The sequence below is a fragment of the Nanorana parkeri genome, unplaced genomic scaffold, assembly GCF_000935625.1.
Source record: "Nanorana parkeri isolate BGI_ZX_2015 unplaced genomic scaffold, ASM93562v1 scaffold371, whole genome shotgun sequence".
Taxonomy (NCBI): domain Eukaryota; kingdom Metazoa; phylum Chordata; class Amphibia; order Anura; family Dicroglossidae; genus Nanorana; species Nanorana parkeri.
In genome coordinates, this window is record NW_017306639.1 from 61,849 (window position 1) to 74,968 (window position 13,120).

A 13,120-nucleotide genomic window follows, 5' to 3' on the forward strand; every position below is an offset into this window, starting at 1 on the left:
TACACCTCGGGCTGCATTGCTAAGTGAGGAGTAGGCGAGAATACAGTGGGAATAGCAGTATGCTGGCTACAGGAGGGCATAACAGTATGCTGGGTATAGGGGGTTTGTTGCAAAATGGGGAACAACTGTATGCTGGGTACCGGGCACATAACTGTATGCTGGGTACAGGGGGTACAACACTATGCTTGGTATAGGAGGGGTATAACAGTATACTGGGTACGGGAGGAATCCGTGTACTGAACACAAAGAGGATTCACAGTTCTTGGAGTGATCCATCCAAATGGTACAAGGCTTTCAATAGTTATAATGTGTCCTGACAATAAAAGTGACTATGGATTTCTGGAACTGGAAATAAACATACCTTAGCTAGCCCAACTCCAGTCTGCATTGTAAAGCTAAAAATGAACAATAAAAAGCCTGAGCTGGTCTCTCTTCTATTAGGCCGGAGTTTGCCTTTAACGTACAGCCTCCCATCCCCCACCTGCCCAGTTGTGTCTCTGCCAGGGCTGTGCAGAGTTTCTGTGGTTCGGGATAAGTTCACATATAAGTGATTTTGTCTCCTCATCCATGAATAATAGATGCCGGCTTCCTCATTAATAATGTTCTCCTTCTTATAGGGGGGTCGATGACAGTACAACATATGCTTCTTCCCAGCCTGGGGGGGGCCGGAACAGCTCCAGCCTCATCGTCTTATTTCTGTGGTCACATATTGATGTTTCCAGCAGTCCTGATCCCTCCTGACTTGTATCACTGATCATCACAGATATATCGGGGGGAGCTGTATAGAAAAAACAAACCAGTGTTTCCCCAATTCCTCCAAATGGCCAATATGGGCCACGCAGGCTACAGGTGTTGTATGTACACTATGCATGTATATCACATGAACATCGACTGTTCATGTATAGACTGACATACAAAGTATCATTGTCATGAAAGACTGGCACACAATGTATCCTTAAATTTATAGACTGGCACACAATGTATCCTTGCCATGATAGATTGGGACGTAATGTATCCTTGTTGTGATAGACTGGCACACAATGCATCCTTGTCATGATAGACTGGCACACAATGTATCCTTGTCATGATAGACTGGCACACAATGTATCCTTGTCATGATAGACTGGCACACAATGTATCCTTGTCATGATAGACTGGCACACAATGCATCCTTGTCATGATAGACTGGCACACAATGTATCTTTTTGTCGGGTCATAATTTGTTTTATGATGATATTTTGTTCTGCCCATTGCTGGCACACCTCGGCGCGATGTAACACACAGATATAAGTCTGTATCCTGGACGTTTCCTCCTCATCATCCCGTCCAGTTCTGTGTATGAAGGGCTCTCGTTGCAGTGCGGTCTCGCTGCGCTTCGAGTTTGGCGTCTGGAATTGTTCTGACCCCTCTCTGCGGTGACCCCTTGCCGCGGATCCTAATGGAAGCGTGATTGTAGAGAAGATTGAAGTCTGAAGAGGGGGCGGAGTTCAAGGGGAACAGATTGTCGCAAGAAGGTGGCGGATAATTGGCGTGCGAGCGAATGTGTTTATACAGCGGCATTTCACAATGTCTGACCCACATCTACTTCACGCAGCTGACCGCCGCTTCATTATCCGGGCTGAGTGTAGGAAATCCGGAGGAAGAAAATAAAAAGAGAAATCCGATTTCAGAGGACGCAGGGTGGAAAGTGGAGTATTCTTATAGGTTGCCAGGGGCAACACAGACAGTTTCCTTTTAGGTTTTAATGAATATTGTCAACCCGCCATTCAGTCCGGTCCCCGTCAGTCTGAAGACAATCTGTAATTAGCTGAATGCTTGTCATACATATGGGGGGAGGATGGGATGAAATTGGAATTGTCCGACATCCCGGTTTGTATACATAGTCGTCTTTTCCTATCATAGCAATGCAGTACTTGGTCCTTTCCTTACCAGCTCCTGTTGTGATTGGTTAATACAAAATAATGCAGCTCTGTATGTATTGCTCTATCAATAAATGCGTTCATTCATACAAGTAGTGTAAGTACCTAAATCAGCTTCCTGTACAGCACAGCTCAGACTAGGGGAGGGTGAAGCAGCAGAAGGAGCCAATCAGTTGTACCTTCTCACCTGTTTTTCTCTTTCCCTTTGCAGGCGTGAGTCTGACGCTATAACACGCTGGATGTATTGACCACTTATCGCCAGACCTGGAGTGGAGTCTGCTTTCCAACATGGTGCCTTACCCTCGCCAGACCCTGCTCGTCGTCCCGGCGCTGCTCCTCTGCTGCTCCATCACCCTGACGCAGGCGGACAGTAAGTTCCCATCTATTCCAGCTTGTACTGTCGGTGTGTCGTTCACAATGCCGCCGTCAGCGGGCTCCTTGTCACATCTGCTGTTCACTTGAGATCCACGGTTGGTCACGGGCCACAGACTTGTCTCTTTGTTGACTGTCAGGTTGTCATGGGGGTTGGAGGAAGTGTTGTGCGCAGGGGCGTCCCGAGACCAGGTGACACCCCCGCCGTGACGTCATCGCGCATGCGCGGTCGTCTTATTGACGCCTGCCGGCGGCCATCTTGGTGATGGACGCCGGCAGAGAGAGGAGGCAACGTTCACCCGGCGGGATGAGGTATGCCGCCGGGTCCCCTCCTCTCTCCTGACACTGTCAGGCTCTCAGTCCATGACTGAGTGCCCGAATTTTCATAGGGGGCGACACCAAAATGACTGTCATTTTGGTGTCACCCCTCCAATGGTGGCACCCGGGTGCGGGCCTGACCCCCCTTGTGACGCCACTGGTTGTGCGTAGGGTTGCAACCTGTCCCGGATTCACCTGGACATTCCGGGTTTTGAGTTCTGCATGTGCTGTTTCCAGGTTACAGACCAGCCGAAACCCAGACACAGAACATACAGGACTCAAACCCGGGACTTTGCAGGTGAATCCGGGACAGGTGGCAACCCTAGTTGTGCGACTTTAATTAAGCGCCATTATATCTGACCAAATCAAGCAAATATAAATGTAAGTATAACATTTCCCCTTTCCTTTGCTGTTCTTTGAGAACTGCACTGAGCTGAGGATTCCTTTAAAATGACCAGTCATCTGTTGCACTTCCCTGGCCTCCGGGTGCGCAGAGTTATATCACAGGATTGCTTGGTGTATGGTTGTGTCAAAAACTCTTTAAAAGTCATTAAATGTTTATTCGGAAAGTTCTTAAAAAAGCAACAAAAAAAGTTTTATACATCTCAGGATATCAATAAAATATATAACTTCTTCTCCTCCTCCTTCTCCTCCTCCTTCTCCTCCTTCTCCTCCTCCTTCTCCTCCTTCTCCTTCTCCTCTTTCTCCTCCTTCTCCTCCTTCTCCTCTTTCTCCTCCTTCTCCTCCTTCTCCTCCTTCTCCTCCTCCTCCTCCTCCTCCTCCTCCTCCTTCTCCTCCTCTCAGTTTGTGCAGTGCTTTACAATATAAGGAAGACGTTACCAACACATTCCAAGACAAGATGGTTAGCAGAGCCCTTCCCGTGAGAGCTTACAATCTAAAAACTATGAAATATCCCTCAACCTGTCATTAGAACGTTCTCAGTCTGCACAAGAATCTCAAATATAAACGGTTACATTCCTTTGATTTGATACAATGTATGCGGTTAGACAGGTTCTCCTGATGGAATATCCAATCAATTATTAAACATTGTTACATTGTTACATTCCTTTGATTTGATACATTGTATCTGGTTCATCGGGTTCTCCTGATGGGAATTCTAATCATCAATCAAGTACTAAACATTGTTACATTCCGATTATTTGATACATTGTATCCGGTCAGTCGGGTTCTGCTGATGGGGAAATCCAATCATCAATCAAGTATTAAACATTGTTACATTCCTTTGATTTGATACATGTCAGCAAGTACACACATAGAATATTAGCTCACCTCTGTATCCTCTGAGGAACAGGACCACTGGTCTAAGAAACGCGTAGAGAATTGGATATCCCATCAAGAGAACCAATCATTCAGACAGGAAATGAAGGCGATAGATGCTGCGGCTTAAAATGTTTTATCGCGGAGATGCACGTTTGCACGGAATTAAAAATATTCACATTCAACCCAGGAGAAGACTTGCTATGGAGGAAAATATAAGGCTGGTGAACTAAAGCCAAAACGTTTCAGGTTGCAACAACAGGAAGTGAGAGGGAATCTCTCCAAAGAGAGGGAAATCCCCGGTGGTCACCAGAACTAGTGTCCCCATTGGAAGATTTTTCCCATCTCTTCCTGTTCTGGTGACAACCCAAAATTTAGGATTTTCTTCCAGTGATAACATTCACCAGAAGAAATAGAAGAGGGTGAATCTCCCTAACAGGGACACAGACGGCAATCAAACCATGACAGGGGTTGTAATCCCATTCCACTCTATCCAAAACTGAAAAAGGTTCAGTTGCACTTTATTGCAACTTACGCGTTTTAACGCTTTATGGTGCCGTTAATTTTTAATTACTCATTTAAATGGCACCCCGAGGCAATGCAGCTCCCACTCACATGCGTTGCAAGCCCTGCCATGCGTTGTTTTGTGATGTATCAGGTAAAATGACGCATGTACTGTATTTGTCATGGTGCATTGGGAGCTCATGGACTGAATGGGGCCCTTAAAGTATTTCTAGTTTCTCAAACACTGAAGGTAGCCATGTTTGTTATAGAGTTGAGTTTATGGAAATGCAGCCATGGGGGGGTTATTCTTCTTTTGGTACACAGGAGACCCTTCGTCTATACAGGGAAGCTGAATGCTTTCTGTGTGTGGGCCAGGAACAAAATGGCTGCCGCTCAGTCAGTTTATTACCAGCAAGGCAGGTGAGCAATGGGATGGGGGGGAGGAGGGGAGTAGAACAATTCGGTATAATAGCCAGCACGGGGGCCCCATTAATTCCCGTCCTATGCAGCAGGCGTCACCTGTCCCGTTTTGCATTCCATTCCGAGCGGAATTGGTGACAGCGAGCCCTTATCTGTGCGCCTCCGCCTGATCTGTTCCACTAAACCCCCTTCTCCTCGCAGCTCCACGCCGAGAGCGGCCTTTGTTCTCCGGAATGAAGCGGCGAGCGCCTTGTAATACCCAGAATAACATCATTATAGAGCATTATCGCGAGGTTTCTCCTTGGCATCCGTCCCTTGTATTGTTTTGTCTTTTCACACAAATTTAAAACTGGATGAACACGTTGTCGCCCCAAGGACTACAAACCCCAGCAATACATTATACAGCAATGCAGAATAGCGCCGGCTACAGAGGACTACAAATCCCAGCAATACATTATACAGCAATGCAGAATGGCACCAGCTATAGAGGACTACAAATCCCAGCAATACATTATACAGCAATGCAGAATGGCACCAGCTATAGAGGACTACAAATCCCAGCAATACATTATACAGCAATGCAGAATGGCACCAGCTATAGAGGACTTCAAATCCCAGCAATACATTGTACAGCGGTGCCGAATTGTAGTATACGTATTGCTACATACTCTGGGGTGCTGGCCTGATGTCTTAGGAGGAGGGTCTGGGGAGGGGGAGACATGCGGAGGGTCTGGGGAGGGGGAGACATGCGGAGGGTCTGGGGAGGGGGAGACATGCAGGACGGTCCAGGTCCCCAGCAGGCGGGGGACCTATGGCAGCCTCTTCAATTTGAATAATTAAAGCGCTGGTATCGTTTTTTAGTATCAGAGAATTTTCACTAGTGGTACTCATGTAAATGCTCAGTATCGGCACCGATGCTGGTATTGGTGCATCCCTAACATATGTGATACAGTCTGCCGATGGCATTAACACGACAGTTTTTGGTTTTCCGAGCCCTGGAAATCTGTTATTCTTCAACTTCTTTTAACGGGCCAAGCTGTCCGGCAAAGGTGTCAATTACAGGGGTTGGGGCAAACCATATAACACTTAAAGGGGTGCTCACAATGGTCAGCTTTTATTCATTTATTTAAAAGCTTTATCCTGAAAAGTAAAAAAAATTATATAGTTCTGTAACTGTTTAAAAAGTGTTGGCAGGAGTAAGGCCAATGCAGTCAGTGAGGTTGTCTCCCTAGGACAGGAAGTGTGTTACCGGCAGGATCACCAGGTGCAAATAAAGGAAGAAAAGCCTAAAACAAAAAACGATTGGATCGACCACATCTGATAAACTGCAATATGTTACATTTTTGTTCTTGGGTATAGAATTCAGGGGTAGCAAACCTCCGGCCCTCCAGCTGTGGTGAAACTACAAATCCCATGATGCATCTCTCTTTGGCAGTCGTGGCTGTGAGAATCTTGCAATGCCTCATGGGATTTGTAGTTCCACCACAGCTGGAGGGCCGGAGGTTTGCTACCCCTGGTTTAGATGCATTTTAAATGTTATTTGCAGTACCACTTGTATCAGTTTCAGTAGGTGACTCCAGGGGGGGATGGAGGGGGGGGATACATGCTCACCTCCTCCCTGAGCAGGGTCTGCCCACCTGTGATGAGCCATAGCAGCTATACTCAGAGGTTTCTCACACCAGCTTTTAGCTTTGTCGCGGCTCGCCTTTAATTCTTTTTTTTCATCCCTCGTCATCCAGTAGATGGAAATAAAGCGGCAAAACATTGCAAAGAACATGTCCCTCTTGGCGGGTGTCGTGTCGGTTTATCAGTCACGGTGACCGCAGTCCCATTAAGCCATCTCTAAGCTGATTCACTCTGATTGTTTTACGCCTCTCCTCCGGGTCACCATAGCTTTGTCTTTTGTGTGCTTCCAGCTCTTCTCTATGAGGGGAGATTGGCTTCTGGGATTTTTCATTTGGAGCGGAGATATTTTATATTTGGCTTTTAGCAGAAACTTTTGTATCATTCTGCTCAGGTCTCCGTGCCCGTGATTCGGGGTACTTGAGGGTCTCTGACATATCATGTGGCGTCTTATGTCCCGCATAGAAAGAGCCTGAGAGTGGTTAAAGGGGCACACCAGCCAAACAGCCAGCAGGGACGAGAGTGTGAACAAGGCCTTAGGGATGACAGGGGCGTTGCTCATGCTGAGTTCTGTCTCTCCTGTAAGCCTTCCTGACTACTTCCCACTCACACCCATCATTTTTCCCGATAAAACCCTCTCCCTGTCAGCCTGATTTTCTTTTTCAGCTGATGTGTGACAAAGAATGTCAGTAATGATACTGGTTTGCTTATCCCTGACTATAAGAAATGAACATGGGAACTAAAGAAAGGCACAGTGCAGTAGCTCATGGTAACCAATCAGAAATACTGTTTCAGCAATCAGAGCTCAGTAAAGTGAAATCTGATTTTTTGTTGGGGGCGGGGGGGCACCATCCGTTACGTGGTCTGGTGGAGTAAGGCTGTATATACGCGGCCTCTGGATGAACATCTGTACTGGATGAAACGGTGCACCTTGGTACACGCTGAGCGCGGCTGGAGTCCCGGATTCCTGTGAAGTTACATAACGAGACGTCTTGTTCAGGGTTCTGGGATTTTACAAGGCGGCCGAAGTCGGCATCTTTCTGCCAAAAGAGAGTTTTGCGATTTCCTTCCAAGACGCGAGAGCCAGAAAAATGTCCATCGAGCGCTCGGCTTCTCCATCAGTACTGGATGTGATACAATATTTGCTAGAACAGTTCATTTTTTTCAGGACAAGAATTCCGCTGAACCTCGGCACCGGCCCGGACCCAGACGAGGGGGGCTGACCATGAATGTGCGTCCCGGAAAACTAAACGTTAGAGCAAATCAAAGAAAAGTATCACTTCTAGTATTCAGCTGACAAAGGGCCCCAATATGGATACGTTCACCTTTCTTCTATAACAGGGGTGCCCACAATTTGCCCACGAAAACTTGTCCTGAGAAGTTTAATGTTGCAAATCCAAAAGATATCCCAGTTTTGAACTGTGTTGTAACAAGTGTCCCGATATGGCTGCATACAGATACAGATCTCGTTCTGAGCCTGATGAAGGGGACCCTGTGAGGCCCCGGAAACATTTATATTTGAATGACAAGCATGTGTCATTAAAGGAGAACTATGGGGTCAGGGCTTTTCCCCATAGTTCTCCTAAGGGTAATGGGAGGACACAAACTAGCGTCCTCCCGTCACCCTAGGCTCAGTATACAGCTCGCGGTATACTGAGACGCTGCAGCTGAAGCGGATCCCGACAATTGTGCCCAGCTGCGTGAGTGACAGCTGGCTCCGCCTATCTAGAGGCAGAGCCAGCTGTACCCGCCCCCTCCCCCGTCCGTTCCTCCAGTCAACGCTGACGTGTCGGAGCGGGGAGGAGGGAATCCAGCCCCTCCCCTGTCACGGCTCTCTGCAGGGACAGGATCGAGAGGTGAGCGAACGCCGGTATGTGTTCGCTCACCTCCCGATCTTCTGAGCCGACCTGTGACAGTCTCATTGTCACAGGTCGGCTAGAACTATGAGGTGAGTGAAAAGCACCCCCCCCCTCCCCCCTCATAGTTCTCCTTTAAACCCGGAAAACTAAACGTTAGAGCAAATCAAAGAAAAGTATCACTTCTAGTATTCAGCTGACAAAGGGCCCCAATATGGATACGTTCACCTTTCTTCTATAACAGGGGTGCCCACAATTTGCCCACGAAAACTTGTCCTGAGAAGTTTAATGTTGCAAATCCAAAAGATATCCCAGTTTTGAACTGTGTTGTAACAAGTGTCCCGATATGGCTGCATACAGATACAGATCTCGTTCTGAGCCTGATGAAGGGGACCCTGTGAGGCCCCGGAAACATTTATATTTGAATGACAAGCATGTGTCATTAAAGGAGAACTATGGGGTCAGGGCTTTTCCCCATAGTTCTCCTAAGGGTAATGGGAGGACACAAACTAGCGTCCTCCCGTCACCCTAGGCTCAGTATACAGCTCGCGGTATACTGAGACGCTGCAGCTGAAGCGGATCCCGACAATTGTGCCCAGCTGCGTGAGTGACAGCTGGCTCCGCCTATCTAGAGGCAGAGCCAGCTGTACCCGCCCCCTCCCCCGTCCGTTCCTCCAGTCAACGCTGACGTGTCGGAGCGGGGAGGAGGGAATCCAGCCCCTCCCCTGTCACGGCTCTCTGCAGGGACAGGATCGAGAGGTGAGCGAACGCCGGTATGTGTTCGCTCACCTCCCGATCTTCTGAGCCGACCTGTGACAGTCTCATTGTCACAGGTCGGCTAGAACTATGAGGTGAGTGAAAAGCACCCCCCCCCTCCCCCCTCATAGTTCTCCTTTAAATTGCATTTGCTTGACGTTGACATGGTGTGCTGGTGACATTTTTCGGACCTTCTGATCTGTCTACATTCACCTTCCTTCTATAAGTTGTCTCTGGAACCAGCAAGCGATCTCTTGACCAAGTACAAATGCCGGTTGGACTTTTGTTTTCTTCGTTTTGTTTCTTTTGACTTCTGAAAGTTAATTTCTAGTTGCTGCAGTCACACAATCAGCTCGGTGTACAAGATCTGGAAGTGTCCGGTGGTGACGAGTCTTTGTGGGAAAAGTTGTTTTTTTTTGGATCCATGCTGCCAGACCTGAATGCAGATATTTGATGAGTCCGGCGGAGATTATCACTAATCACGATGCTTTATGAGACATCGTTTAATCTTCGGCAGAATAACACATTGGAAGGCGGGAGAAGCTGTTCGGACAGGTTTGCTCTCGGAATCTCTCTCCGGCGAGGGTTTCGTCCTGCAGCTGTGCAATCAGAGCAAAGTGCTACAATTTGTACAGGACGCAATTTGGCCTCCAGAGAAAATCATCTCCGTGCGGAAAACTTCTTCTGTCTTTGCAAAGTTTTTTTTTCCTTCCTGCACCTTCACATACAATAATAGCTCCTCTCCTGGAAAAGTTTTGTACTTTGATGTCAGGCTGCTAAAGTTTCGGGGTTTGTGTGTGAAATCTCTTCCTTGATGAACGAGTGGCAAAAAAAGAAGTATCTTTATACATAATTTGCCATGAAGTGTGTCATCCATGGAATGCTTCCCAACTTTTTATGAATGGATGAGGTTCAGAATGGTAAGTCCTAACACTCAGGAGCTGTGTTGGTGTACTGATGACATTTCTGAAAGCAAGTTATATTTACCTTTGTGAACTCCGGGATCAGCACATACTGTCCTCAGACAAGAGTCCTGTGTATTCTTCCTGGAATCTCAGTGAGCTTTGTGTTTTTCTTCCAGATCTGTGATGTAATCCCGTGTGAGACTCGGAGCTTCTGGAATAAAGACCGGTCCCTGCTGCTCTCTCTCCTTGTGCAGGGTGACTGGTCTTGCCCCTGCCCCCTCCTGCAATGAAGACCAGTCACTGCTGCTTTCTCTCCTTGTGCAGGGTGACTGGCCTTGTCTCCGCCCCCTCCTGTAATAAAGACTGGTCACTGCTGCTCTCTCTCCTTGTGCAGGGTGACTGGTCTTGCCCCTGCCCCATCCTGCAATGAAGACCGGTCACTGCTGCTTTCTCTCCTTGTGCAGGGTGACTGGTCTTGTCTCCACCCCCTCCTGTAATAAAGGCCGGTCACTGCTGCTCTCCTTGTGCAGGGTGACTGGTCTTGTCTCCGCCCCCTCCTGCAATGAAGACCGGTCACTGCTGCTCTCTCTCCTTGTGCAAGGTGACAGGTCTTGTTTCCAAACCCCTCCTGTAATAAAGACCAGTCACTGTCGCCCTCTCCCCTTGTGCAAGGTGACTGATCTTGTCTCCGCCCCCTCCTGCAATGAAGACCGGTCACTGCTGCTCTCTTCTTGTGCAAGGTGACTTGTCTTGTCTCCGCCCCTCCTGTAAAAAAGACCGGTCACTGTTGCTCTCCTTGTGCAGGGGGACTGGTCTCGTCTCCGCCCCCTCCTGCAATAAAGACCGGACACTGCTGCTCTCTTCTTGTGCAAGGCGACTTGTCTTGTCTCCGCCCCTCCTGTAATAAAGGCCGGTCACTGCTGCTCTCTCTCCTTGTGCAAGGTGACAGGTCTTGTTTCCAAACCCCTCCTGTAATAAAGGCCGGTCACTGCTGCTCTCCTTGTGCAGGGGGACTGGTCTCGTCTCCGCCCCCTCCTGCAATGAAGACCGGTCACTGCTGCTCTCTCTTCTTGTGCAAGGCGACTTGTCTTGTCTCCGCCCCTCCTGTAAAAAAGGCCGGTCACTGCTGCTCTCCTTGTGCAGGGTGACTGGTCTTGTCTCCGCCCCCTCCTGTAATAAAGACCGGTCACTGCTGTTCTCTCTCCCGTGCAGGGTGACTGGTCTTGACTCCGTCCCCTCCTGTAGTTTTCTGCAGGCAGCCTATAAGAATGGCCAGCTTGGTCTCCTTCAGACTCACTGGAGTCTCTAATTTCTATCCAGCCTTAATGTAGGTTCCCTAGCACAGATCATTGTGATTTCATTCAAATGCACATCTCGAGCCCTGAAGAAGGGGGAGGCCTTTCCCCTGAAATGTATTGACTGGAAGGAAAACGCACTTTTTATCAGAACCATTTTCCGCTTTCATCATGTACACATCAGAGTTGTATAGGGGGGTCCTTTAAGAAACCTGCACCAACCCGCTGTGGGTAGGGGATTGTGACAATGGCTCTCTGCAAGCTGATTAAACACTGCAGTAATTTGAAGACATATTTGAGCAATCTCGGAACATTATTGCAGCTGCCGGAGTCGCGGCCCCTAATGGCAGGGGACATAGCGGATAATGAGGAGGGGGGTGCGCCGCAGACGCTTCGCTGGCGTGAAAAAGAGCGTTTGAAGAGTCCCGGGAAGTGCAGCGCTGGGAATAGCTATGAAAAGATAATTGCAATAATCCTTTTCTGTTTATAGGAGACAATAAATTAGGAAAATCCTTGTATGATGATTTAGAAAGCCCAGAGGGAGTTTGTTTACGGTGACAACGCGTTCACTTGAAAGGAATTGTGAAAGAAAAACTGTGATTTGTCCTTAATAATATTGTACAGAGATTGGGGAAAGTCTCTTAAAGGTGACGTTTACCTCCTTGGCACCAACGCCCCTCAAAATCAATCAAACTCAATCGGCAATCATTTGTGCTCTTTCTTTAGATACATTGTATCAGTTTAATAGATAATAGGAGTTGGATATATACTTCTCTCTTAGGCCCGGTTCACACCTGGGCGTGTTGTAGCGCGTTCCTACGCTCTGCAAAACGCTCAAAACACCGAAATCCCATTATTTCCTATGGGTACGGTTCACACCTGGGCGTATTACAGGCCGTATGAACGCGCTACAAAACGCCCTACGCCCAAAGAAGTACAGGAGCTTCTTTGGGGCGTTTTTGTCGCGCGTTTCCATTGGGATACAGCCAAGTAGCCCTCGGAAACGCGAGCTTGTCGCGCGCTTTTTTACCGCGCATCACGGTAAAAACGCGCGTCACGAAACGTATATTCGATACGCCTAGTGTGAACCCAGCCTTATACTGATGCCATAGGCCTGTAGCAGGATGGCTGATTGATATGAACTTAGATTATCGGCAGCTGCAAAACCGGCACACGGCGCGCCTCCGAAAAGTATCACATGTTGTTCCACGTGCATCTGTTCAAAACAACCCTCTGACGCATTTCTGCCTCACGTGGCCTTAGTCATAGTGCGTTTCTGCCTTTAGTCATAGCTAAAGCTAAGTTGGAGTTAGGCAGAAATGCCTCAGCGGTTGTTTTTGTACAGATGCATGTGGAATAAAATGTTATACTTGTTGGAAGAGCATCGTGTGCCGGGTATGCACTTTCTAAGGCCTTGTTCACACCAAGCGCTGAGCAGGTGCAGAGCAGTTGCAGACCGGATCAAAACTGCGTCCAATGTATTCCAATGGTATTTTTTGCTCCAGTTCACATTGCAACGTGCAGTAGCAGAGCAGATCCAGAGCAGGTGAAAAAACTGCAGCAGGCCCTATTTTACCTGCTCTGGATCTGCAAACGCCTCAAAAACGCATGCAAATGAATGGGACGCACTGAAAGCCCATTTTAAACGTTTTAAAAAAAAAATAGCCAAAAATGCGTCAACGCATCTAAAAGACTAGCGTGCGTGTGCAGAAACCTGACTGGATCTGCTCTGCATTTGGTGTGAACAAGGCCTAAGATGAGTGCTCTGGAAGGGGGTTATCTGTGCACCGAATGTGGATGCATGACAGGTGAGCTGTGCGTTAGATCATTGGCCTTTAATGAAAAGGAAAATGTTACATTTATATAAAATCCAG

General features: G+C 47.9%; 1 protein-coding gene across 1 annotated transcript in view; it reads left to right on the top strand.

Annotated features, from left to right (window-relative positions):
- Positions 1 to 13,120, top strand: part of PTPRF (protein tyrosine phosphatase, receptor type F) — a 276,943-nt gene that overhangs the window by 55,363 nt on the left and 208,460 nt on the right. The window contains exon 2 of the mRNA XM_018558965.1: positions 2,131 to 2,289. Within this exon, the coding sequence (XP_018414467.1) occupies positions 2,208 to 2,289 (82 nt within the window). The 5' untranslated portion in view covers positions 2,131 to 2,207. The remainder of the gene's footprint in view (positions 1 to 2,130; positions 2,290 to 13,120) is intronic.